The sequence below is a fragment of the Oncorhynchus tshawytscha genome, linkage group LG28 (genome assembly GCF_018296145.1).
Source record: "Oncorhynchus tshawytscha isolate Ot180627B linkage group LG28, Otsh_v2.0, whole genome shotgun sequence".
NCBI classification, from domain to species: domain Eukaryota; kingdom Metazoa; phylum Chordata; class Actinopteri; order Salmoniformes; family Salmonidae; genus Oncorhynchus; species Oncorhynchus tshawytscha.
This window is the reverse complement of record NC_056456.1, coordinates 25,441,525-25,469,123: the sequence shown is the minus strand read 5'-3', so window position 1 is coordinate 25,469,123 and position 27,599 is coordinate 25,441,525. Positions and strand designations below refer to the sequence as shown.

Here is a 27,599-nt window from a genome sequence, read left to right as displayed (position 1 = left end):
GTCATCAACCAAATCGGCTGTAAGCTAAAGACAGTGATAGCCTACTGGTAAGAAATGAAATTGACAACATGATCTATAATTCCGAAACACAATCCAGTTGATAAATGTATACAATGTTGTTGCATTGCTATACCGTGTATCATAAAGCTCCAGATGTAACAGTCTCTTTTCTGACAGTTTATCAGCTCATTTTACCAGCATTGCTCCGCGGTGATGCAAGACAAATAGACTCATTTGACGCTCCGTTGAAGCTCGTGGCCCGTCGGTTTTCTCTCATTCACTCCCATGCATTCCCTCCCCATACAGGCCATAGATGGGATCCACCAGGTGGGGGTGTATTGCCTGGCCCTGGTCCCCTCCAACACCCTTCCTAAAACCCCTCTGGGGGGAATCCACCTGTCAGAGACCAAGCAGCTGTTCCTGGAGGGCTCCCTGCACCCCTGCAACGTCCTCATGTGCCCTCATACCTGTGTCACCAACCTGCCCAAGCCCCGGCAGAAACAACCAGGTGAGACACTGTTACACCATAGCACACCATCCTGAGTGGGTCTGCCTAGGGGATTGATAGTTCATTTGTTGAATAGAAATCCTTAGTTTGTGTGGTTTTATTGGGTGCAATGAAGTCAGTGCAGAACTTGCAATTAGATTCACTTAGATGTATATTAGATGTATGTTTTAAAAACCTATACAGATAGGGCATAGAGATATCTACATTCATTCATTTCAACTTCTTCAAATGTGTTTCTAACGTTGGATGAGGTGTAGAACTAAGATCATGCAGATTGAGAACTGTACAGGGAGTGTATTGTAATCTGGTCCGATGACTATTGTAGCATGTTTCCCATCTGATCCAACACATTCCATCCCGTATCTCAGCTGTCACCTCTCTCCATTAGTGTTCCTCCTAGATAGATCTTCCTTTACAGCACAAGTTTCTCTGGCCATTTCTGTCTGAAAGGCACTCTGTCAGAGTAGAATCCTCCAGTCAATTGACTCACCCATTCAGTTCCATTTGCCTCTGAACACAAGGTCAATCTCAGCCCACCCTGTCACTGTAAATGTCTTCTGGGGATTAGGGGGAATTCACTGCACACACACAATGTGAGCCAGTGTATATCACTACAGATCACAGCCCGGGATATAGACCACCCGTGTGTGTGTGTGTGTGTGTGTGTGTGTGTGTGTGTGTGTGTGTGTGTGTGTGTGTGTGTGTGTGTGTGTGTGTGTGTGTGTGACTGTGTAGGTGTGTATGTCTGACCCCTATGCCTCTGTCCACAGAGATCGGGCCTGCCTCTGTGATGGTGGGGAACCTGGTATCGGGGAAGAGGATTGCCCAGGCTAGTGGCAGGGACTTGGGCCAGATGGAAGACAATGATCAGGCAAGAAAGGTGTGTGTGTGGCTCTCTGAGGGCTTGGTTTTCATGAACACACTCATTAAACCATCGACTGTGGGCCACTAGCTGAATTTGATGATGCATCCCAAATGGCATTATTTTCACCTATAGTGCAATACTTTTGACAAGAGCCCTATGGTCCCTGGTCAAAAGTAGTGCGCTGTATAGAGAATAGGGTGCCATTTGGGACATATCCTGGCCCGGTTTAATCTGGCACGCTCTTCATGTTTCATTTGACCATCTACGCTCGTTTGACCCCTTATACACAACAGTGTAGTGGTAGTTCGACCATTATTCATCTGTAGTCTCAAGTCATTTGAATGCTTTATGTAACATCCTCTGTTTTCTATATATGATCTTTCTAATTCTATTCTTTCATTCATGATCTCTAAGCATTTATATGGACGGAGTAATACTGACAACAGCCCCATAGCTCTGCAGTCCAGTCAGATGTATTGTTTGAGATCCACTCTGCGTTAGACTCAATTTAAAGGCTAAAACTGTACTGGTAACAGTAGACGGATGTTGTTACAGGACTAATATGGAACAAATCCTTTAAAAGCATCACAGAGACAGGCCACTTTAAAATATTTCGTAGGCACAGTAAGACATTTCCATTCGATTTCATAGCCTTAAGTGTAAGAGGCTCTCTGAGATACCTAATAATAGGGTGTGTAAGTGTACCCATGGACTGCACCCCAAATGACACCCTATCCTTATGGGCCCTGGTCAAAAGTAGTGCACTAACTATATAGGGAATAAGGAGCCATTTGGCACACAATTTGGTGTGTTCTCGCAGTGGTTCTATGTATTGACACTAGGCTTCCAGGTTTCTTGTCTCCTTTGCTTCCCCTCTATTTCCACAGAGTGTTTGAACAATCCCTTCATCAACATCCCAGTCACACAGACTGGGATGTGGTCTGGGCTTCTCTAAGCCCTTACTTCACATTTAGGTCAGGTTTTCCCAAGACAGGCCACATAGTGGATGGCAGATCAGACTAGTAAACAGACTAGTCTGGGTGAAGGATTGTGTTGTCTTGGTTGGTTGTTTTCATTCACTTTACCTTCAAACAGAACATTTCCCTCAGGGTTTTAGGACTAACCTGAGTGCATCTGAAATGGCTCCCTATATAGTACACTACTTTTGAGCAGGTTCCATACGGCTTTGGTCAAAAGTAGTGCACTACAAAGGGATTAGGCTGCCATTTAGGACGAAACCCCTGTCAATAGAGGTGTACAAACATTAAGGGTGTGTAGCTATGTGATTTGTCAGACTAGATTTGATAGCACTTTCTTTTACCATGGCAGTGGTGTGGAAAGTCATTATTAATAAAGAAATGTGTAGTGCCTGGCTGGTGGCGCTGAACGACGGTGAGGGTAGCCGTAGCGTAGCGGAGACAGAATTGATTTCTACTTTCTCTAATTCAGAAAAATCTCATCATTTACCCCATCTGGCTGCCACTTAGGCAGTATGCCCTCTAATGTGAAGTGACAAGGCAAACAACTGTGACAACACAACAGACACAGATTTCTTCTGTTTCTACTTTCCCTCATGAGGACAGGACACATTGGCTTGTATCCCGAACAGCATACTATTCCCTATATAGTGCACTACTTGTGACCAGGGCCCATAGTGCTCTGGTTAAAAGTAGTGCAATATATATAGGGAATACAGTGCCATTTGGGATGCAGAAATTGTTTGTGGTGTGGCTCGGATTCCTCTGACTCAGACTGTTCATGTACACTTTCATGTGATCTAATCCCCCTAGCAACCATCAGTCTGTATCCCTTCCTCTGTTCTGTTCAGCATGCCAACCAAACCATAATACATTCTCTGCTGCTTCTCTCTCTCCATCACCTTAATGCACCCGAATGGACCATCTTTCTGTCTGTATGCTCATCCATCTGAAAATCAGGCCCTCTGTGTGAATGGGTTTTTCTTATTCTTCGTAGCTCGATTTCCCTTATAAAAAATGTTGTGATTTTTTTTTTGGGGGATCTAGCCATGTGTGGTAGGTAATGGTTGCTGCTCTAGCATGTTTTAACAATGTATGCAATATGAGCGTTGCTAGGGCAACCAATACTTTGTGGTAAACTTCATGTTACTGTTGCTGAAAACGTACACCACTGACCACCTCGTCACATAACACTAAAGACTCTTAAGCTATCCACTTTGATCATGACAGCGGATCCTCTTAAACTCTGGAGTCACAGACTCTTTTAACTAACAGATGAAGCTCTTCTCTGCTGATTCTAATCTAGGCCCTGGAATCTGAGTTACAGACAGACACTGACTGCCTGGGCTGATTAAAGACAAAAGGTCTTTGTACTATTCTGGACTGAGCGGAAGGGTCAGGCTTCACTGGAGCACTGGGGGAATCTCAGAGGAGAGGGTGGGCCGTCACAGTTCAATACAAAGCTCAGCACTTTCTATCAGTCTCTATGTCTTCTAGCTGTCGCAACTCTGACAATACCGGGATTGCATCCCAAATGGCACCCTATTCCCTATGTAGAGCACTACCCAAGCCTATAGGCTCTTGTCAAATGTAGTGCACTATATACCGAATAGGGTGTCAATTGGGATGAAGCTTGGGCCTCTCGGTCTCCTACTGATCCAGAGATATGTAGTTTCCCCTCTACAGTAGTGGGACGGTTTCCTGTGACCAGAGAGCGAACAGAATACATTGGTTTTATTAAATTATCCACAGGGCTAATGGCAAGTTCCTGAGTGATGTTTTCATCAGGAAAGTGTTTGTATTTTCCAAATGTTGTTGAGGTGTTGGCAGACTGGAATAAGTTCCTGTCTTAATGTTTGTTTGGGTGCAGAGAGGGATTCACTTAGTCTCAGGCAGCCCCTCACTTGTAGTGCACTACTTTTGACCAGAGCCCTATGTGCCCAGGTCAAAAGTAGTACACTATATAGGGAATAGGGTGCAATTTGGAACATTTACGGGGTTCACAGGAAGTAGTCTGTTTTGTGTGTCTGTTGAAAACAGGGCTTCCTATGGAATTAGACAGGAAATATCAAATGACTGTGTTTCAACAGGACAACATCTGTCCCTACTTAATGGCAAGAGCCCTAGTGTAAAACTAAACACTTTCAACAGCTCTAATTTTCACAGCCTTTTTCAAAAACTAGACACACATGCTAAGATGACTGTTGGTGGTGGGTGGATTTTGCTCAGGCCCTGGAGTTCAGAGCAGCGAAGTACTGTAAGTCCTGTCGTCTGTGATCCTCTATCTGTAGCAGTTGGACCCGGTGGATTAAAACGGTGCATATTGTATTTCTAATTCATCACTATAAAACCAGACATGAAGACAGGCAATATTACACTACAGACTCCTAACTGTCCTGCTCCGAGCCTCCCACAGATCCAAACTGCAATTGACATGAATTACACTACCTCTATTTACTCCTCCACTGCCCGCGCGGATCATAAAGCTGAGACACGCTTGGCCCCTTCTCATTCCTCACACTGTCTTTTATATCTGCTGCACCAATATGGAGCTCATGTGTTGTGTGCTGGCTACCCTTTCTCTCTCTCCCTCTATCGTTCTTTGTCTCTCTCTCCCTCTATCGTTCTTTGTCTCTCTCTCCCTCTATCGTTCTTTGTCTCTCTCTCCCTCAGTGTTGAAATATTACGAGTAAAGTTCATTGTGCTGCAAGAATGCTATGTTTTATTAAGAACTCAGCGTGTCACCTTCTAATATGAAAAGGACTGTAACATCTTCTCCTCAAAAGGCTAACAGGTTTTGTGAAATGGTACCCTATTCCCTATATAGTGCACTGCTTTTTACCAGAGCCCCATGCATGCCCTGGGTGAATGTAGTGCACTCTAAACAGGGAATAGGGTGTGATTTGTGACACCTCAGAATGTCCCCTCCTCTCAGTGTGACCTGGGCATCCAGCGGCAGGCTTACTTTCCTCTTTCTTTCTATTGGTTTAGTTCCTCTTTCTCTCTGAAGTGTTACAATGGAGGGCCCAGACCACTCCGGACCATGTGCTTTACACACTGCTCAACTCAAGGGTAGGTGTGGTCTGGCTGTGTTGCGATTGTTCACACCTGACTCCTAACATGTTTCGTAAACAAAGCAGTAGCAACTGAAATAGTCGGCATTGTTGCCGGCTGTTAGAGAAACACATCAGGATTTTATTTGAAGTAAATCATAATTTTCTTGCTATCTAGTATTGATTCAGCAGTTTTGCATGACACTGTATATCTGTGGTAATTTCTGATTGTCTGTCTCTCTCTCTCCGTCTCTTTATCTCTCTCTCTGTTTTTCTCTCTGTCTCTCTCTGTCACTCTTTCTCTCTCTCTGTGTGTTTTTGTGTGTGTGTGTGTGCGTGCGCGTGTGTGTGTGTGTGACTACAGGGGACGATAGCCAGCTCGCTGTCATGTGTCCAGTTGCATAAGAGAGCAGAGAAGATTGCTACCATGCTGGCGGAGCGAGGACACCTGCAGGATGGGGATCACGTTGCGCTCGTCTACCCCCCTGGTATGTCTGGTGTACAAACACACACACACACACGACATGTCTGTCACTGGGTTTGTGTGTTGTGAGTTACTGTGCATCACAATAACATGTCCCTGTCCATTCCCACCTTTCGGTTAGCTGCATACCTCATCCATGCAGCATAAATTTAGCGATGACGAACTAAGCTAAGATTTCCATCCCATCATGTGTCGCTACAATAAAAAAACATCTAAACATCTACACCCCACTGGCGCGCAAATGGGATAGGTTCTGTTTTCTTGTTGTCATTCATCAACCTAGAAGTATTCAGTGCTGACAAGACAAGAGGGCCTGAGCCACATCCCACTATGATAGAATAGTACTTCCAGCAAGATTGTGCTGATCTTTAATGGCACACACTGTGTGATGCAAAAAAATCAATTTTTAAGGCCTTTGGCGAGAGACAGGACTGAATGTTCCAGGTTTTAGAAGGTAGAACTCTAATTTGGAACTCCATCAGCATTTGGGAGCCAGAGACATTCAAGCGTTCAGAGTGAACCATAGGTCCATAATGAAGAAACTCAGTCATGCAGGACAAATCCCGACAAGGGTGATTGCCTGAGAGCCATTCAATTAACTGTCTCTAGGACAGCCAGCTCAATACTACACCTTGTCCTGAGAGCTGTCTGTCTGTCTGTCTGGAGGCTGGCTCAGATTCAGCACGGGGCCTCATGGACAGAGGGACGGGAACTAATATTCTTTATGCCTTTTGACTCGTCATTCCTCTTCACTTATCTTCCCTCCTCTTCATTCCTCTTCCCTCCTCTTCATTCCTCTTCCCTCCTCTTCATTCCTCTTCCCTCCCCTTCACTCCATTCCTCTTCCCTCCTCTTCATTCCTCTTCCCTCCTCTTCATTCCTCTTCCCTCCCCTTCCCTCCTCTTCATTCCTCTTCCCTCCTCTTCATTCCTCTTCCCTCCCCTTCACTCAATTCCGCTTCTCTCTCTCTCTCTGTGTCCTTCATGCAGGGATTGACCTGATCGCAGCGTTCTACGGGTGCCTGTACGCGGGCTGTGTGCCAATCACCGTGCGACCTCCGCACCCCCAGAACATCGCCACCACTCTGCCCACGGTGAAGATGATCGTAGAGGTAAGTGCCTCGTTGACATCCATGTGTCAAGTCATCGCATCACAACGAACCTTTTATTTGGAGAAGGGAAATGTAAAAGGAGACGCACCGTGTAGGAGGTGATATTAGAGCAGGAGTTTCCCCTTCTCATTCATAGGCCATTTCTGGAGCATTTTACAGTGCGCGTGTGCAGGTGCGTACATGCGTGTGTGTTTGAACATGTGCTTGGGTGTCTTAACCATTTTGTGTCCCAACGTGTGTGTCTTTCCTAATGTGTGTGTGCCCCCAGGTGAGCCGCTCGGCGTGTATGATGACCACTGCGGTGATCTGTAAACTGCTGAGGTCGAAGGAGGCGTCGGCAGCAGTGGACGTCAGAACCTGGCCTCCTGTCCTGGACACCGGTAAGAGACTACATTACCCACGCTGCATCACTCGCCTCAGAGAGAATCCATTAGCCACCTCAGCCAGAGGCTCTGGAAGAAGTGCGGGCTTCTTTACAACAGACACCGACGCAAAGATCTTGCGACCAATCGAGACAAACGACAATGTCAGAAATATAATGTATCATCTACTTAAAGTGCATTAGGATAGTATTCAGACCCCTTAACATTTTCCACATTTTGTTATGTTACAGCCTTATTTTAAAATGGGTTAAATAAAAAATGCTCGTCATCAATCTACACACAAAACCCCAGAATGAAAAAGCGAAAACATATTTTTTAGACATTTTGGCACATTTATTACACATCTATGAGACTCAAAATTGAGCTCAGGTGCATCCTGATTCCATTGATCATCCTTGAGATATTTCTACAAATTAATTGGAGTCCACCTGTGGTAAATTAAATTGATTGAACATGATTTGGAAAGGCACACACCTGTCTATATAAGGTCCCACAGTTGACAGTGCATGACAGAGCAAAAACCGAGCCATAAGGTTGAAGGAATTGTCCGTAGAGCTCAGAGACAGGATTGTTTCGAGGCAAAGAACACAGTGGCCTCCATCATTCTTAAATGGAAGAAGTTTAGAACCACTAAGACTCTTCCGAAAGTTGGCCACCCGGCCAAACTGAGCGATCAGGGAGAAGGGCCTTGGTCAGGGAGGTGACTAAGAACCCGATGGTCACTCTTGAACCAGATGGAAGCCACTCCTGAGTAAAAGGTACATGACAGCCTGCTTGGAGTTCGCCGAAATGCACCTAAAGGACTCTCAGACCATGAGAAACAACATTCTCTGGACTGATGAAACCACGATTGAACTCTTTGGCCTGAATGCCAAGCGCCAACCTGACAGGGCTTGAGAGGATCTGCAGAGAAGAATGGGAGAAACTCCCCAAATACAAGTGTGCCAAGCTTGTAGCATCATACCCAAGAAGACAAAGTGCTGAGTAATGGGTCTGAATACTTACGGAAATGTGATATTTTCGTTTTTATATATATATGTGTGTGTGTGTATACATACGGTGGGGAGAACAAGTATTTGATACACTGACGATTTTGCAGGTTTTCCTACTTACAAAGCAAGTAGAGGTCTGTCATTTGTATTATAGGTACACTTCAACTGTGAGAGACGGAATCTAAAACAAAAATCCAGAAAATCACATTGTATGATTTTTAAGTAATTAATTAGCATTTTATTGCATGACATAAGTATTTGATACATCAGAAAAGCAGAACTTAATATTTGGTACAGAAACCTTTGTTTGCAATTACAGCGATCATACGTTTCCTGTAGTTCTTGACCAGGTTTGCACACACTGCAGCAGGGATTTTGGCCCACTCCTCCATACAGACCTTCTCCAGATCCTTCAGGTTTCGGGGCTGTCGCTGGGCAATACGGACTTTCAGCTCCCTCCAAAGAATTTCTATTGGGTTCAGGTCTGGAGACTGGCTAGGCCACTCCAGGACCTTGAGATGCTTCTTACGGAGCCACTCCTTAGTTGCTCTGGCTGTGTGTTTCGGGTCGTTGTCATGCTGGAAGACCCAGCCACGACCCAACTTCAATGCTCTTACTGAGGGAAGGAGGTTGTTGGCCAATATCTCGCGATACATGGCCCCATCCATCCGCCCCTAAATACGGTGCAGTTGTCCTGTCCCCTTTGCAGAAAAGCATCCCCAAAGAATGATGTTTCCACCTCCATGCTTCACGGTTGGGATGGTGTTCTTGGGGTTGTACTCATCCTTCTTCTTCCTCCAATCACTGCGAGTGGAGTTTAGACCAGAAAGCTCTATTTTTGTCTCATCAGACCACATGACCTTCTCCCATTCCCCCTCTGGATCATTGGCAAACTTCAGATGGGCCTGGACATGCGATGGCTTGAGCAGGGGGACCTTGCGTGCGCTGCAGGATTTTAATCCATGACGGCGTAGTGTGTTACTAATGGTTTTCTTTGAGACTGTGGTCCCAGCTCTCTTCAGGTCATTGACCAGGTCCTGCCGTGTAGTTCTGGGCTGATCCCTCACCTTCCTCATGATCATTGATGCCCCACGAGGTGAGATCTTGCATGGAGCCCCAGACCGAGGGTGATTGACCGTCATCTTGAACTTCTTCCATTTTCTAATAATTGCGCCAACAGTTGTTGCCTTCTCACCAAGCTGCTTGCCTATTGTTCTGTAGCCCATCCCAGCCTTGTACAGGTCTAGAATTTTATCCCTGATGTCCTTACACAGCTCTCTGTCTTGGCCATTGTGGAGAGGTTGAAGTCTGTTTGATTGAGTGTGTGGAAAGGTGTCTTTTATACAGGTAACAAGTTCAAACAGGTGCAGTTAATACAGGTAATGATTGGAGAACAGGAGGGCTTCTTAAAGAAAAACGAACAGGTCTGTGAGAGCCCGAATTCTTACTGGTTGGTAGGTGATCAAATACTTATGTCATGGAATAAAATGCAAATTAATTGCTTAAAAATCATAAAATGTGATTTTCTGGATATTTGCTTTAGATTCCGTCTCTCACAGTTGAAGTGTACCTATGTTAAAAATTACAGACCTCTACATGCTTTGTAGGTACTTGTTCTCCCCAGTGTGTGTGTGTGTGTGTGTGTGTGTGTGTGTGTGTGTGTGTGTGTGTGTGTGTGTGTGTGTATATAAGTCCAGGGGTTTGAATACTTTCCAAGTGCACTGTATGATGGTATTGGTGATAACAGTGGTCTTTTCCTTTCTCTCGCTCTTCTAGATGATTTGCCAAAGAAGAAACCTCCTCTGTTGTACAAGCCCTCCAATCCAGACACACTGGCCTACCTGGACTTCAGTGTGTCCACCACAGGGATGCTAGCAGGAGTGAAGGTAAACCACTTCTAACCAGAATGTGGTTCTCCTATCAGGGAGGCTGATATCTCGAAAAGCATATGAAGTGAAACAGGAACAAGCTGTGTGACGAACACTTTGAACGTGATCATCTGAGTGAAAAGATAGTGGTGACATTTCAAAAACATGAAAGCAGTTATTGATCCCAGCCCTCTGCTGTGGATGAAAAGCTGAATCTCACTGTACTGCACAGTGCTCACTCAGAATGCCTATTCTACCTGGTGCCACAGATCCAAACCCATACAATGGAAGGTCTTGTTCACAGTTAATCTGGCCTTGTTGAAACCTTTGTCTGTCTGACAAAGCTCAGTAGGAAATCCAGTGAAACAGCATCTTGTGAAAGATTTATATTTTCACTGGTCAATAAGGGAAGATTTGCTATCAGTTCCTCAGTGGACGAAGGCTTAGTGGATTTTCTTCCTGTTTTGTAAGTGGGTATTAATCTTCATCAAGAGGCGATTGTCTATTCTGTTCCTCCCCCTGCTATAAACACATTGAAGAAATAGTGTTGCCTTAGGTGGTGGGGGAGAATTGTTGTGGTGTGTGGGGCTCTCTTATGTAGTTTACTAAAACAAAATAGCCTCATTGGGATGTTCAGCAATGCTAAATAACAATGTATTTCGTGCTGTACACTAATTAGCATAACAAAACCCTGAATCTGGGCCTCTGTGTGAATATATGTTTGCTCCTACCACTGGTGTGGGTCCCAAATAGCACCCTGTTAATAGCACCCTGTTCCCTACTAGTTTTGACCAGAGCACTATATAGGGAATAGGGTGTCATTTGGGATGTAGCTGTGATTGCACTTTAACAAGGTCTTAGGCTGGAGTGGAACTACTGTTTAATAATGGGACAATAACAGCTTTATATCGACTAGAGAGGATACACACACACACAGTTCTGACAGCATTAACCCACCGTATATACAGGCGCTTGTGTTGAGTCATTGTTTTGCCATTTAATTCATTCATTCATTAAGATCAAGGATTCAGGCAGTGGTACTCACAGTAGCAGCTCATGAGAATATTTGGATGAATTGTTTTCTGAAATGCGTTTCCTAATTCTCATGCGGTTCAATTGAAATCTTTTTAATGAATGACTGAAACACGGTCCTGCTGTGCTTCATTTGTTTACATGGCTATAATTTGCTAAAGCACATGAGATGACAGCATGTGTACAAATGATACCAATATGTAGCCTGTCTTTGTTGGTTTGTGTTGTAGCCAAGTTAGCCAGAGTACCAGTCTGTATGAGCCATCATGCCAGCTCCTTGTCACTGGTTGTCATGTTTGGCTTGACAAGGACAGCGATCGGCTAGGACCCCAACTCTTGCCAAGTAGAATGATAAAACTACATTTGTAACCCGTTTGTGATTGTTCTTGTCTTCCCGACTGTGTAGATGTCTCACACTGCCACCAGTGCCTTCTGCCGTTCTATCAAGCTGCAGTGTGAGCTGTACCCCTCCCGTGAGGTGGCTATCTGTCTGGACCCCTACTGTGGCCTGGGCTTCGTCATCTGGTGCCTTTGCAGGTGAGACAGAGAGAGAGATGGACCCTCCTAACCTCTTTACTGCCCACTCATCACCTCACACACACATCTAGCTCTGCTTTGTCCACGTACACACACACACGCACACACACACACACACAGCTACCCCTGTACCTCTCTGATCTGAAGAAACCCTGCTATGTTCACCCTGGTGGTGGGGGGAACCCAATGCAGCCTTATGCATTATTCTGCTGTGTTTAGCCTAGCCCGCCGTCCGTCTCCTTGTGCTGATGTATCATTATTCTGCTGTGTTTAGCCTAGCCCTCCGTCCGTCTCCTTGTGATGATGTATCATTATTCTGCTGTGTTTAGCCTAGCCCGCCGTCCGTCTCCTTGTGCTGATGTATCATTATTCTGCTGTGTTTAGCCTAGCCCTCCGTCCGTCTCCTTGTGATGATGTATCATTATTCTGCTGTGTTTAGCCTAGCCCTCCGTCCGTCTCCTTGTGATGATGTATCATTATTCTGCTGTGTTTAGCCTAGCCCGCCGTCCGTCTCCTTGTGATGATGTATCAACGCTCTTCTCTGCTTTGCTCCACTCTCCACTGGCTCTCTCTCTATTTGCCTTCCCAATGGAAGCTCTCTCTCTCCGGCATGGCATCACTCAACTTGTGAAATCTTCATATGGAAATATGATCAGCGGGGGGCTGTCCAAAAACCAGGCCCTTGCTGAAGAACAAAGCTGTTTTATATGGCGGGCGTGTGTTTCAGATTGGGAGTGTTTCTGATTGATGCCTATGCAAAGCTAGCCCTAGTTGTTATATTGTGTATAATGCACTAGCTACTGGCTAGCTGCACTACAGAGGTTGGTTTGGCCTTGATGAAATGGCACTGCCCTGCATTGTAAATGGTGCCACTGAATACATAATGTATTGAAGTGTGTTGTTTAGATTGGTAGTCGTCGGAAGTACATAATGGCTCATGTCACTGGTGTGAAGAGTAACATTTTTATGTTGGAACTCTGTGTAACCTTTGTGTACTCACTATGTGTAACCTTTGTGTATTCACTCTGTATGTGTATTTGTATGCTCATATTTTCTGTCTCCTGTGTGTACTTTGTAGTGTGTACTCCGGCCACCAGTCCATCCTGATCCCGCCTTCAGAGTTGGAGGTGAACCCTGCTCTGTGGCTGCTGGCTGTCAGCCAATACAAAGTCAGGGACACCTTCTGCTCTTACAGCGTCATGGAGCTGTGCACCAAGGGCCTGGGCCTGCAGACCGAATCCCTCAAGGTAAGTATCCATCCGCCAAATCACCACAACAATGATACTTAGATACGATCAAATGTTATTGCAATGTGATGATCTGAGAGTAAAACACTTTGTGACAACCTCTAATGTAAAAATATTGATTGATTACAATCTAGTCCATCAGCCCAGACTCATCTTGCCTGGTTAGTTCTGGTTTGATCCAGTTTAATGCATTTTGTTTTGTTCCTCCCCCTTCTCCATCAGTCTCGAGGCCTGGACCTGTCACGGGTCAGGACGTGTGTGGTGGTGGCAGAGGAGAGACCCAGGATAGCTCTGACTCAGTCCTTTTCCAAGCTCTTCAAAGACCTGGGCCTCCACCCACGAGCAGTCAGCACCTCGTTCGGCTGCAGAGTCAATCTGGCCGTCTGTCTGCAGGTACAGTCAGTCCCTTCCACCTCTCTGCTCTAGTCCACAAACTCCATGCCCTCTCTGTCCCTCAAAAAGTTATATAAAATGTGCAACTCTTACTTAGCTCAGTATTTGGCAATGAGACTTTGGGTGCTGTCTCTGTCTGTCCCCCACTCTGTCGCCAGTGGAACTCTGATAGACTGAATAAAAAGGAAAGCTCTGTCTGCATCCCACATTTTAATGGATATTATTACCAATGTTTCTACCCACAGTAGACAACATGCTTTTTCATACATGTTAGCCAGTGGGTGTCTATTGTGGCTCTGTTGTAGTCTTGTGTTAGTTGGAAGGCTTGCTACTGTTTCTTGTTGTCCTTCTCTCTGCCTTCAGTATCGTTTGCATAGCCTATTCCTCAGGTTGAAAAATGGGTTGTTGTTTGATTTAGAGACGTTGTTAACTCACTAGTTGCATTGTGGTTTGTTTGTTTTTTGGGGTAGGAGAGATTAATCTGATTTAATTTAATGGAGTATAGTCATTAGTCTGTATTTGTGTGACTTAACCTGGGAAGCAACCGTATTCTCTGTGAGCCTACACACACACACACACACAACCATGCGGTTCTGATGAGAAACATGATACCTTGGAAACACAACACAGGTTATTTCTCCAACAACATAAGTCTTCTCCACATCTGGTCATGATGCAGGCAGAATTGTATTTTTGGGGGGCTTGGGGAATTCCATGTTTCTCTACACTGGCTTCAGTGAGTCCCAAATGGCACCCGATTCCCTACATACACAGAGCCCATAGGGCTCTAGTCAAAAGTAGAGTAGTATATAGGGAATAGGGTTCTGTTTGGTATGCACAAAGTGGGTTGTACAATAATGCTAGCTGATCTAGCTGAAAATGGGGATGTCTGAGATTTCCTCTGCATCTTGGAATGTTGAGATTTTCCCAGCAGGTATTTGGCTACAGGCCCTGGGGCCTACAGTAATAATCCTCCTATCAGGGTTTACATGATGAAAAGCCAACATACATAGATATCCTGTACATATCTCACCCTCTCTACTGCTCTGCTTTTCATAAAAACAACAGCAAATGACCAGACACAGCCCAGCATATCCCAGCGTATCCCTATTACCTAAATAGTGCATGACTATGGGCCCTGGTCAAAGGTTGCGCACTATATAGGGAATTGAGTGCCTTTTGGGACGTACCCTATGTCTCTGGAACGCCACTGTCCATAAGCATTGCACATGCTGCTATGTCATGCTTTCATTTTGGGCTGCTCATCCTTTTACATGATTCAACTTATTTTGCAAGCTTTATTATTTAAATAAAATCAAATTGTAAGCTTTACTATTAAAATGTCAATGAGATAGTGATAAGTATACCATTTGCACCTGTTTCAGGTCTACATATCTGTTCAATCAACCAATGAAATCTGAATGGATTGATAAAAAGCCCAATCGAGAAGCCTGTTTAAAATGTTTGTTGTATTTAACATAATTATTTAGCATGTATAGATCTTTCCCTTTGAAACTTTATTGTAAATAAGGTATTAGGCTACCTCTGACACATGCTGACACATGCTTGAGAATACATGGATGTAATCATGTAAAATGTAACTTATTGTATTTTAAATGTCCCCAAATGTTCTAACCTAACATTGATCTATTGGCTATTAATAAGCCCAGTTTGTAACATAGCTTCTTATTAGTTAAGTCTGCTTCTCAAAAAAAATTGTTTTTCCATTTCTATATTTGACATTTTCGTCCCCCCTCCCCCTGTTATTTTGCATAACCCCACCCACATAACTCATACTTGGTTTTGTCTTCACCCTCCCTTCCTCCACCCCCTAATTTCTCCTTCCTACCTCCTCTTCACTCTCCTCCTCCTGCTGCTGCTATAGCCTCACAGGCTGGGGAAGCTTGCTGACCAGGTAGGGGATTTTCATGTTCCCTAATCACCCTCTTCATCAGGTGTTGCAAGCAGGCAGGAGACAGGAGGGATAGGGTGGACAGAGTAGGAGGGACAGGGCAGGGGGGACCGGGTAGGGACCAGGACCAGTAGCATAGCCAGGCACAGCTATGGTCAAGGCTCCTTAGTCGCTTATGAGGGGTCAGGATTTGTAAGAGAAAGACTGTGCTCACAGGGGTTTGATTGAGAGCCTCTCCGTATGGTGATGTTGACTAATTGAATTGGATAGGAAAAGAAAACCGTGGCCATTCTGGGGAGCTATAATAGACTGAGTCCCAAATGGCACCCTATGACACATTACTTTTGACCAGGGCACAATGGGCTTTGGTCAAAAGTAGTGCAATATATAGGAAATAGGGTACCATTTTGGATGCAGGCTTTGTGTAGCAGCAGGTTGTTCTACTGCAGCGGTAGGCACTACACCAGACCAACTGAGCTAATTTGAATAATTCAGTGATTGCCTGAATTCAACACACCTGGTCTTCAAAGTTGGTTAAATCAAAAGCATGAAGTGCCGTGGCACTCCAGGGCCAGGGTTGCCTACTCCTGTTCTATTGTCTAAAGGTGCCATATGAGACTCTTAGCAAAGCTCTTAGCACTTAGAAAAGGTCAGCTCTTTAATATTAAAACTCTGCCGTACTGAAACATTAACCTGTGCAGAGGCAACATGTCAATTGTGGCCTCTAGTTTGGAATAAATACTGCCACAGCTCATTCAGACTGCTTCTCCTTAGTACACATAAAGGCAGGGTTTCCTAACCCTCTCCTTGGGCCCCACAGACATTTCACATGTTTGTTTTAACCCTAAACTGTCAAACCTGACTCAATTAGTAAACTAATCATCAAGCCTTTGACTAATTGAATCAGGTGTGTCAGTTTATGGTTAAAACAAACATGTGAAACGTCTGTGGGGCCCAAGGAGAGAGTTGGGAAAACCTGCATTAAGGGTCTGTTCCTCCGTCTTAACTACGGAGGAACTGTTAAACAACACCATATGACTCTAGCCCTGTGGAACAATTGTAGTGTAGTACTAGCCCGGTCCAAATCGGTATGTGCTTTAGCCAACTCTTCTAACTAGTGTTGTAGTGCCATGTACACTGAACATAAATATAAATGCAACATGTAAAGTATTGGTGCCATGCTTCATGAGCTGAAATAAAAGATCCCAGAAATGTTCCAAATGCACAAAAAGCTTTTTTCTCTCAATTGTGTTTACATCCTGTTAGAGAGCATTTCTCCATTGCCAAGATAATCCATCCACCTGACAGGTGTGGCATATCGAGAAGCTGATTAGACAGCACGATCACTACACAGATGCACCTTGTGCTGGGGACAATAAATGGCCACTCTAAAATGTGCAGTTTTGTCACACAACACAATGCCACAGATGTCTCAAGTTTTGAGGGAATGTGCAATTGGAATTCTGACTGCAGGAATGTCCAAACAGAGATGTTACCAGAGAATTGAATGTTAATTTCTCTACTATAAGCCTCCTCTAATGTCGTTTTAAAGAATTTGGCAGTATGTCCAACCGGCCTCACAACCGCAGACCACCCGTATCGCGTCATTTGGCCTAGCGGTTTGCTGATGTCAGTGTTGTGAACAGAGGGTTATCGGGTTATGGTATGGGCAGGCATAAGCTACAGACAATGAACACAATTGCATTTTATTGATGTTAGTTTGAATGCACAGAGATACCGTGGCGTGATCCTGAGGCCCATTGTCGTGCCATTCATCAGTCACCATCACCTCATGTTTCAGCGTGATAATGCATGGCCCCTGTAACTCAGTAAAACCTTTGAAATTGTTGCATGTTGCGTTTATATTTTTGTTCAGTATAGTTGGCTAAAGCACATCTGGACAAGTTTAGTAGTAGTATGATTGCAGTATTTGCTATATAATAAGTATTTTAGTATTGTCCTACATTAGTAGGACTGGGTATAGTTTGGAGTGACTGTAGTGACTTTTGGTGTGACTAGTGACTTTTGGAGTGACTATTATTTGAGTGACTACCATACTGCTTTATGATGATGCCTTGTGCTCTGGGCTGAGTCAGTATCTAGCATGTGTAGCTCTATGGCTGGCTGTCTGTGGCTGGGCTGAATCAGTCTAGCATGTGCAGCTCTATGGTTGTCTCTGCTATGATGGTGGGTGTTGGGTGGTGATGCTTCCTCTGCCGAAGCATTGGCCACATTATTAATACATGCTACTGAATCACAGGTGTAATGCAATCTGCCTGGGGAGGAGAGGAGAGGGGAGTGGATTGAGGATAGGTCTGGTCCAGTGCGTTGAGGAAGGCTCAGCCTCAGCAAGCTGCACGTAATGCCTTGGACCAGAGCTAGGCTGGGGAGGGCTGGGGAAAAGTGGAATCAAGGAAATGCAATTGAGATTCTGCGTTTGTTTTCTCTTTATTCTTCCAATTAGTTATTTAGTTGTTCACTAACCTATAAGATAGAAATATGCTATTGCTATCACACACACACACTACTGTTCAAGTTGGTGCCTATGTGCCTATAATGTATGTTGACATTAGGTTGTTTTTTCTACTGTGGGTTTTCTACTGTGGTGTTGGTTTCTCGTGTCTGGGCAGTCAAGCCTCTACAGAACTATCAGATTTCAAAGCCTTCTACGGTCTATTGAAAGGGACAAATACAGATTGTATATTCTCATGTATTTGAAGTGTCATTCAGACATGATTCAGTATATCACCATGCCCACCTCCACTCTATGCACTTACTCCTTCCATATGGCTATGTATTCTCTTCTCCTCCCTCAGTGGAGACATCTCCCTTCCTTCCTCCCTCCCTCCCTCCCTCCCTCCCTCCCTCCCTCCCTCCCCCTCCCTCCCTCCCTCCCTCCCTCCCTCCCTCCCTCCCTCCCTCCCTCCCTCCCTCCCTACCTTTCCTCTTTAAAAAAAAAACGAAATATTTTTGTTGTTGTTTCGTTTTGTGGTTTCCTTCTGTTTGCATGATGTGGATCATACTGGATTTGACCTCTGACTGTTTTGTGATGCACTTTGTCATTTGACTTCTGCTCTGTCCTGTTCTTTTGCTTGAGTTTTAATGCCTTCATGCTTCTTCATCGTTGTCTTCCACCACCGTGATCTCAGTTTGAGTGTTGTAGCTCAGTATGAATCTTTTGTAGAATAGTTTCTTCATTCTATTGTTTGTTGGACTTGTCTCAAAGCTCCCATTCGCAACCAGTGTGAACTGTAGGCTTTTTGTTGACCACTAACATGCTAGTAGCATCTAATAGTACTGTGTTAGTGGTAATGTAGTGTAACAGACATCTTAGCTCAGACACTAACCCTGGCATGTTGTCATTCTGCAGGGTACTTCAGGACCAGACCCAACTACTGTGTATGTGGACATGAGGGCACTGAGGCACGACAGGTAAGGACATGCTCCTATCAGAACATCCATTAAAAAAAACCTACACGAGTCTGGTTCATCCTTGGGAGCAATTTCCAAACGCCTGAAGGTACAATGTTCATCTGGACAAACAATAGTACGCAAGTATAAACACCATGGGACCACGCAGTAAAGATGCTGGAGGAAACGGGTACAAAATCATCTATATCCACAGTAAAACAAGTCCTATATCGACATAACCTGAAAGGCCGCTCAGCAAGGAAGAAGCCACTGCTCCAAAACCGCCATAAAAAAAGCCAGACTACGGTTTGCAACTGCACAAAGATTGTACTTTTTGGAGAAATGTCCTCTGGTCTGATGAAACAAAAATAGAACTGTTTGGCCATAATGACCATCGTTATGTTTGGAGGAAAACGGGGGAGGCTTGCAAGCCAAAGAACACCATCCCAACTGTGAAGCACGGGGGTGGCAGCTTAATGTTGTGGGGGTGCTTTGCTGCAGGAAGGACTGGTGCACTTCACAAAATAGATGGCATCAGGAAGATGGAAAATTATGTGGATATTTTGAAGCAACATCTTCAGTCAGGAAGTTAAAGCTTGGTTGCAAATGGCTCTTCCAAGTGTACAATGACACCAAGCATACTTCCAAAGTTGTGGCAAAATGGATTAAGGACAACAAAGTCAAGGTATTGGAGTGGCCATCACAAAGCCCTGACCTCAATCCTATAGAAAATGTGTGGGTAGAACTGAAAAAGTGTGTGCGAGCAAGAAGGCCTACAAACCTGAATCAGTTACACCAGCTATGTCAGGAGGAATGGGCCAAAATTCACCCAACTTTATGTGGGAAGCTTGTGGAAGGCTACCTGAAATGTTTGACCCAAGTTAAATAATTTAAAGGCAATGCTACCAAATACTAATTGAGTGTATGTATACTTCTGACCCACTGGGAATGTGATGAAAGAAATAAAAGCTGAAATAAATCATTCTCTCTACTATTATTCTGACATTCACATTCTTAAAATAACGTGATCCTAAATGACCTAAAACAGGCCATTTTTACTAGGGAATTTAGCTAAGATTAAATGTCAGGAATTGTGAAAACTGTAGTTTAAATGTATTTGGCTTAGGTGTATGTAAACTTCTGACTTCAACTGTATATAGTAAATCCAGTTGGTGGTGAATTTTCCATAGTATATAATCCGTCAGTTGCCTAAATATGATTAATAGAAGCGCTTCAGAATCATAGGTATGGCATCTATGCCAACGAAATTTTGCTCACAAACAAGAACAATATCTTAGACCATGCTGACATGACATTGGAGTAGTTTCACTGCATTGTGTGCATAAAAGTTGGAGCCAGACACATTCCTTGTGACACGCGTGTCCAATATTTGACTTTAAGATTAGAAAGACGGCCCAGGGTTAGAATAGTGAGCCTGGCTAGTGTATCATCCTAGAACAACCCACACCCAATCAATAGGCCCCAGCAGAGAGAGAGAGAGAACAGTAAACTAATAAATGCTTTTGTGTTATTTGAAATATTAGTTTTTGTATTCTGTTACCTAAGACATTTGTAAACGCAACCAAGTCATTTTTGCGAGAGCATGTATGAAATGTAGTAATTCCACTGCGATATTGCAATCGAAATGACTGCTCATTAGCCTCGAGGCCCAGCGGTAAAAGTATTTTTTTAAATGTGTGTGCGTGCACACTTAAGAGGGCCTGTGGGAAGAAAACGTGCCGCCTTACGGAAATCAAATGCCCGTCCGGCCCTGGCAAGGACACATAACAACATGCTGCACACTGGGCCCACAGCTATTCACATACACACTGTAATTCTAGACAGTCGTTTTGGTCTCCACCACTGCTCTCCTCCCTGGGATGTAGCTTTTGTGTTTGTGTTGAAAGTTCGGTTTCATTTGTAGACTAAAAGGACTTGTCTTGTACTCACAGTGCTTGTCTCAAATGGCACCCTATTACCATAGGGTTCTGGTCAAAAGTAGGGCACTATATAGGGAATAGGGTGCCATTTGGGACAGAACCACAGCATTGACTCAGCAGCCCAGTAACTCTTCACTTCTTCCCTTCCTCCCTCACAGGGTTCGTCTGGTAGAGAGAGGGTCTCCACACAGCTTACCACTCATGGAATCTGGAAAGGTGAGTCCCTGCCTGACTTGCTGAATGAATAAACAAATGGTAGTCATTTGCATAGAAAAACTTTACAATTAAGTATTTTTAATCACTGAGACTAAACTAGTGTAAACTGTTTTGTTTGTGCTGTGCTTTGATTAGTCTAATCGTGTATTTAGTTTCCACAGCAACCCGTCCCCATAATTGAGGAAGTGTAGGTGAGAGAGTAGGACTGTTATGGTGACCGTATTACCGCCACACCGGCGTTCACATGTCATGAAGGCAGTCAAATTCCACATGACCGTTTAGTCACAGTAATTAGTTTTATCCAAGCTCTGATACTACTGATGTTCATTAGTAGACAACCAAACTTGCTAACTGTCTGGTACTCAGCACTCTATTGTCCCTCTAATCACTCTGACATCAATGCAAATGTAAACAAAAATTGAATCAAACACTTCAATGAGAGCCCATGAGTTCATGTTGGACAACATTTCTATAGGCTATGTAATTGCGTGAGAAAACAGGGTGATGGCCTCATAAAAAAAGGAGGTTCCCATCAGCTTTCTATTGGCTAGGCCTATTATATTTATTTCACAACTTTCGCTATTTAAGTGCAAAGATAAAAACAATTCCACTGCCCCTGAGAGAGGTGCATGATAATGGTCCATTCTAAATCAAAACAAATGTCACAGATCATTTTTAGTATACCAATCAAAGGTTTTGGACACATGTACTCATTCATTTTTCTTTATTTTTACTATTTTCTACATTGTAGAATAATAACAAATATGGAATCATGTCATAAGCAAAAAAGTTTTACACAAATCAAATATATTATAGATTTTAGATTCTTCAAAGTAGCCACCCTTTGTCTCGATGACAGCTTTGCACACTCTTGGGATTCTCTCAACCAGCTTCATGAGGAATGCTTTTTCAACAGTCTTGAAGGAGTTCCCACATATGCTAATCACTTTTTGCCTGCTTTTCCGCTTCTCCCGGGTGGCGCATTGGTCTAAGGCACTGCATCTCAGTGCTAGAGGCGGCACTACAGACACTGGTTACATTCCAGGCTGTATCACAACCGGCTGTGATTGGGACTCCCATAGGGCGGCGCACAATTGGCCCAGCGTCGTTCGAGTTAGGGTTTGGCCGGGGTAGGCCGTCATTGTAAATAAGAATTTGTTCTTAACTGACTTGCCTAGTTTAAAAAATGTAAAATCCTTCACTCTGGTCCAATTCATCCCAAACCATCTCAATTGGGTTGAGGTCGGGTGATTGTGGAAGCCAAGTCATATGATGCAGCACTCCATCACTCTCCGTCTTGGTCAAATAGCCCTTACACAGCCTGGAGGTGTGTTTTAGGTAATTGTCGTGTTGAAAAACAAATGATAGTCCCACTAAGCGCAAACCAGATGGGATGGCATATCACTGCAGAATACTGTGGTAGCCATGCTGGTTAAGTGTGCCTTGAATTCTAAATAAATCACTGACAGTGTCACCAGCAAAGCACCATCACACCACCACCTCCATGCTTCACGGTGGGAACCACACATGAGATCATCCGTTCACCTACTCTGTGTCTCACAAAGACACAGCGGTTGGAACCAAAAATCTCAAATTTTGAATCATCAGACCAAAGGACAGATTTCCACCGATCTAATGTCCAATGCTCGTGTTTCTTGACCCAAGCAAGTGTCTTCTTCTTATTGGTGTCCTTTAGTAGTGGTTTCTTTGCAGCAATTCGACTCATGAAGGCCTGATTCACGCAGTCTCCTCTGAACAGTTGATGTTGAGATGTCTGTTACTACTCATCCGGAGTGTGCTATTCTGTTCTTCTGAAATTGACTACATTTTCTTCATATCATGTTTCTTTAGACCTGTCTAAAGTAAATAATGGATTTATTGTGAAGGTATAGGCTATATTACATGGATTTATTAGAATTTTTGTCTAATAAATGTAAATGTTCCAAAGGTCTGCATCAGAGGCATGCGTGGATGCCAGGAGATGCTAAATGTGTTTGTTAATTAACGGTCAATTACCGTGAGACCGGCAGTCATTTGCTTAACAATCACTGGCTGAAGAAATTTTGTGACCGCCCTAGGTGAGCGTTAATTGTGCTCCGGGTCAGACAGCGTTCTGCTCTGTGTTTCAAAGGGACCAGCCAGGAGATCAAGATCAGTCTGTCACTCAATAATAAGGCTTTTATTTCTGCTGCGTTCCAAATGGCACTATATAGTGCACTACTTTTGACCAGAGCCATAGGCACTATTAAGGGAATTAGGGCCACATACTGGGAGAGAGCGAGTGGGCCATTTCAGTCCACTCTACTCGGGGCTCGGCGGTAAATTAGTTATATAAATGGCCTCGCTGAAGGGAGAGAAATAGAGAGTAGTGAAAGGGAGAGAGTAGTGGAGAGATGAAATCACTAATTGTCTCATCCTTATTGCCATCAGATTCTACCTGGGGTTCGAATTATCATCGCCAACCCGGAGACCAAGGGACCACTGGGAGACTCGCACCTTGGAGAGGTCGGTTCAGACATAATCACGCTCTCATTGGAATCCATACAAACTACAATACATCAGGCTACAAATCAGTCTCTCTCTGTCCTTTAAGTGTCATACCTCATTGGATGTGTACTCTCTCATTAGACTAAACTACAATAGTCTCTCTCTGTGTACTGTGTACTGAAAGAGCCAGTCCACGTAACTTCCAGACACATTCATTTCTTCGGTCTATCCAGTCTAATGCTAAGTTCAGTAAGTGTTATGTAATTGGTTCTCGCTGGATTGGTCTGTGGCCAAATGCACTACAATAGAAGTCCAGAGCAGAGTTGTGCTGAATTGATTTGGGTAAGAATAATAAAACTAGACCCCAGAGGGGGCTATTGGACCCCAGAGGATAGCACATTAAAACACTTGTTTCAAAAGTTGTCCTCAATGGAAAAAAATATTGAATTGTTGTCCTGTTCACAGATCTGGGTGTGCAGTGGACACAATGCCAGCGGCTACTTCACGGTGTATGGAGACGAGGCACTGCAGTCAGATCACTTTAATTCCCGTCTGAGCTTTGGAGACACACAGACAATCTGGGCCTGCACCGGATACCTGGGCTTCCTCAGGAGGACCGAACTGACCGACGCCAGTGGCGGTACGTTAACTGTTCCCATCACTACCAAATGTACTTATTACTGCATACTTTCTCTCTTTTACTGGCGAGGTCAACATACATTGTCTGAAGTGTTTGTATTTGCGTGTGTGTGCGCAGAGCGACATGATGCCCTGTATGTTGTGGGGGCACTGGATGAGGCCATGGAGCTGAGGGGAATGAGGTACCACCCCATCGACATTGAGACCTCCGTCATCAGGACACACAAGAGCATCACAGAATGGTGAGAACTGTAACTAATTTCATAAGGCTACAAACAGTTAATTCAGAAGGTATTTTACACATATTGTTACATTACAACCTTATTCTAAAATGGATTAAATAAAACATTTTCCTCATCAATCTACACACAATACCCCATAATGACAAAGCAAAAACAAATACCTTATTTACATAAGTATTCAGACCTGTTGCTATGAGAATCGAAATTTAGCTCTGGTGCATCCTGTTTTCATTGATCATCCTTCAGATGTTTCTACAAATCAAATCAAATCAAATTTATTTATATAGCCCTTCGTACATCAGCTGATATCTCAAAGTGCTGTACAGAAACCCAGCCTAAAACCCCAAACAGCAAACAATGCAGGTGTAGAAGCACGGTGGCTAGGAAAAACTCCCTAGAAAGGCCAAAACCTAGGAAGAAACCTAGAGAGGAACCAGGCTATGTGGGGTGGCCAGTCCTCTTCTGGCTGTGCCGGGTGGAGATTATAACAGAACATGGCCAAGATGTTCAAATGTTCATAAATGACCAGCATGGTCGAATAATAATAAGGCAGAACAGTTGAAACTGGAGCAGCAGCACAGTCAGGTGGAAGTTGAAACTGGAGCAGCAGCATGGCCAGGTGGACTGGGGACAGCAAGGAGTCATCATGTCAGGTAGTCCTGGGGCATGGTCCTAGGGCTCAGGTCAGTTGAAACTGGAACAGCAGCATGGCCAGGTGGACTGGGGACAGCAAGGAGTCATCATGTCAGGTAGTCCTGGGGCATGGTCCTAGGGCTCAGGTCCTCCGAGAGAGAGAAAGAAAGAGAGAAGGAGAGAATTAGAGAACGCACACTTAGATTCACACAGGACACCGAATAGGACAGGAGAAGTACTCCAGATATAACAAACTGATCCCAGCCCCCGACACATAAACTACTGCAGCATAAATACTGGAAGCTGAGACAGGAGGGGTCAGGAGACACTGTGGCCCCATCCGAGGACACCCCGGACAGGGCCAAACAGGAAGGATATAACCCCACCCACTTTGCCAAAGCACAGCCCCCACACCACTAGAGGGATATCTTCAACCACCAACTTACCATCCTGAGACAAGGCTGAGTATAGCCCACAAAGATCTCCGCCACGGCACAAGCCAAGGGGGGCGCCAACCCAGACAGGATGACCACAACAGTGAATCAACCCACTCAGGTGACGCACCCCCTCCAGGGACGGCACGAGAGAGCCCCAGCAAGCCAGTGACTCAGCCCCTGTAATAGGGTTAGAGGCAGAGAATCCCAGTGGAAAGAGGGGAACCGGCCAGGCAGAGACAGCAAGGGCGGTTCGTTGCTCCAGAGCCTTTCCGTTCACCTTCCCACTCCTGGGCCAGACTACACTCAATCATATGACCCACTGAAGAGATGAGTCTTCAGTAAAGACTTAAAGGTTGAGACCGAGTTTGCGTCTCTGACATGGGTAGGCAGACCGTTCCATAAAAATGGAGCTCTATAGGAGAAAGCCCTGCCTCCAGCTGTTTGCTTAGAAATTCTAGGGACAATTAGGAGGCCTGCGTCTTGTGACCGTAGCGTACGTGTAGGTATGTACGGCAGGACCAAATCAGAGAGATAGGTAGGAGCAAGCCCATGTAATGCTTTGTAGGTTAGCAGTAAAACCTTGAAATCAGCCCTTGCTTTGACAGGAAGCCAGTGTAGAGAGGCTAGCACTGGAGTAATATGATCAAATTTTTTGGTTCTAGTCAGGATTCTAGCAGCCGTATTTAGCACTAAGTGAAGTTTATTTAGTGCTTTATCCGGGTAGCCGGAAAATAGAGCATTGCAGTAGTCTAACCTAGAAGTGACAAAAGCATGGATGAATTTTTCTGCATCATTTTTGGACAGAAAGTTTCTGATTTTTGCAATGTTACGTAGATGGAAAAAAGCTGTCCTCGAAATGGTCTTGATATGTTCTTCAAAAGAGCGATCAGGGTCCAGAGTAACGCCGAGGTCCTTCACAGTTTTATTTGAGACGACTGTACAACCATTAAGATTAATTGTCAGATTCAACAGAAGATCTCTTTGTTTCTTGGGACCTAGAACAAGCATCTCTGTTTTGTCCGAGTTTAATAGTAGAAAGTTTGCAGCCATCCACTTCCTTATGTCTGAAACACATGCTTCTAGCGAGGGCAATTTTGGGGCTTCACCATGTTTCATGTTACAAGTTGTTACCATGTTACAACTTGATTGGAGTCCACCTCTGGTAAATTCATTGATTGGACATGATTTGGAAAGGCACACGCCTGTCTATATAATGTCCCACAGTTGACAGTGCATGCCTTTATGGTAGAGTGGCCAGATGGAAGCCACTCCTCAGTAAAAGTCACCTGACAGCCCACTTGGAGTTTGCCAAAAGGCACCTAAAGGACTCTCCGTCCATGAGAAATAAGATTCTCTGGTCTGATGAAACCAAGATTGAACTCTTTGTCCTGAATGCCAAGCGTCACATCTGGAGGAAACCAGGCACCACTCATCACCTGGCCAATACCATCCCTACGGTGAAGCATGGTGGTGGCAGCATCATGCTGTGGGGATGTTTTTAAGCTGCAGGGACTGGGAGACTAGTCAGGATCGAGGGAAAGATGAACGGAGCAAAGTACAGAGAGGTCCTTGATGAAATCCTGTGCTAGAGCACTCAGCACCTCAGACTAGGGCGAAGGTTCACCTTCCAACAGAACAACGACACTAAGCACACAGCCAAGACAACGCAGGAGTGGCTTCAGGAAAAGTCTCTGAATGTCCTTGTGGCTCAGCCAGAGCCCGGACTTGAACCCAATCGAACATCTCTGGAGAGACCTGAAAATAATTGTCCTGTGACACTCCCCATACAACCTGACAGAGTTTGAGAGGATCTGCAGAGAAGAATGAGAGAAACTCCCCAAATACAGGTGTGCCAAGCTTGTAGTGTGATATCCAAAAAGACTCGAGGCTGTAATATCTGACAAAGGTGCTTTAGCAAAGTACTGAGTAAAGGGTCTGAATACTTATGTAAATGTGAGATTTCTGTTTTTATTTTTGGTCTAAAAAACATTTTTTGTTTTGTCATTATGGGTTATTGTGTGTAGATTGACGGGGGGGGGACTATTTAATCCATTTTAGAATAAGGTTGTAACGTAACAGAATGTGGAAAAAGTCCAGGGGTATGAATACATTCCGAATGTACTATAATTAGTGTATTGCCTGTATCCCGGGTTTCAGCACCATGAAAAATGACTTGAGGATTTGTAGTTCTGGTGAGTGGATGGCGTAGCTCACCACTTTATGGGCATTCTA

At 44.4% G+C, this 27,599-nt stretch overlaps 1 protein-coding gene across 10 annotated transcripts in view; it reads left to right on the top strand.

Annotated features, from left to right (window-relative positions):
- LOC112227384 (disco-interacting protein 2 homolog C-like) overlaps nucleotides 1-27,599 on the top strand; it is a 233,635-nt gene that overhangs the window by 201,910 nt on the left and 4,126 nt on the right. For 7 of the 10 annotated variants that reach the window (XM_042308309.1, XM_042308311.1, XM_042308308.1 and 4 more), the window contains 16 exons: nucleotides 307-508; nucleotides 1,279-1,388; nucleotides 5,342-5,422; nucleotides 5,768-5,891; nucleotides 6,877-6,998; nucleotides 7,267-7,378; nucleotides 10,150-10,259; nucleotides 11,680-11,810; nucleotides 12,889-13,057; nucleotides 13,280-13,450; nucleotides 15,336-15,365; nucleotides 18,733-18,794; nucleotides 20,872-20,929; nucleotides 23,360-23,434; nucleotides 23,882-24,056; nucleotides 24,174-24,297. In XM_042308309.1, coding sequence (XP_042164243.1) covers nucleotides 307-508; nucleotides 1,279-1,388; nucleotides 5,342-5,422; nucleotides 5,768-5,891; nucleotides 6,877-6,998; nucleotides 7,267-7,378; nucleotides 10,150-10,259; nucleotides 11,680-11,810; nucleotides 12,889-13,057; nucleotides 13,280-13,450; nucleotides 15,336-15,365; nucleotides 18,733-18,794; nucleotides 20,872-20,929; nucleotides 23,360-23,434; nucleotides 23,882-24,056; nucleotides 24,174-24,297 — 1,856 coding nt within the window. The remainder of the gene's footprint in view (nucleotides 1-306; nucleotides 509-1,278; nucleotides 1,389-5,341; nucleotides 5,423-5,767; nucleotides 5,892-6,876; nucleotides 6,999-7,266; nucleotides 7,379-10,149; nucleotides 10,260-11,679; nucleotides 11,811-12,888; nucleotides 13,058-13,279; nucleotides 13,451-15,335; nucleotides 15,366-18,732; nucleotides 18,795-20,871; nucleotides 20,930-23,359; nucleotides 23,435-23,881; nucleotides 24,057-24,173; nucleotides 24,298-27,599) is intronic. The other 3 variants (XM_042308314.1, XM_042308318.1, XM_042308312.1) reach the window with 2 other exon arrangements.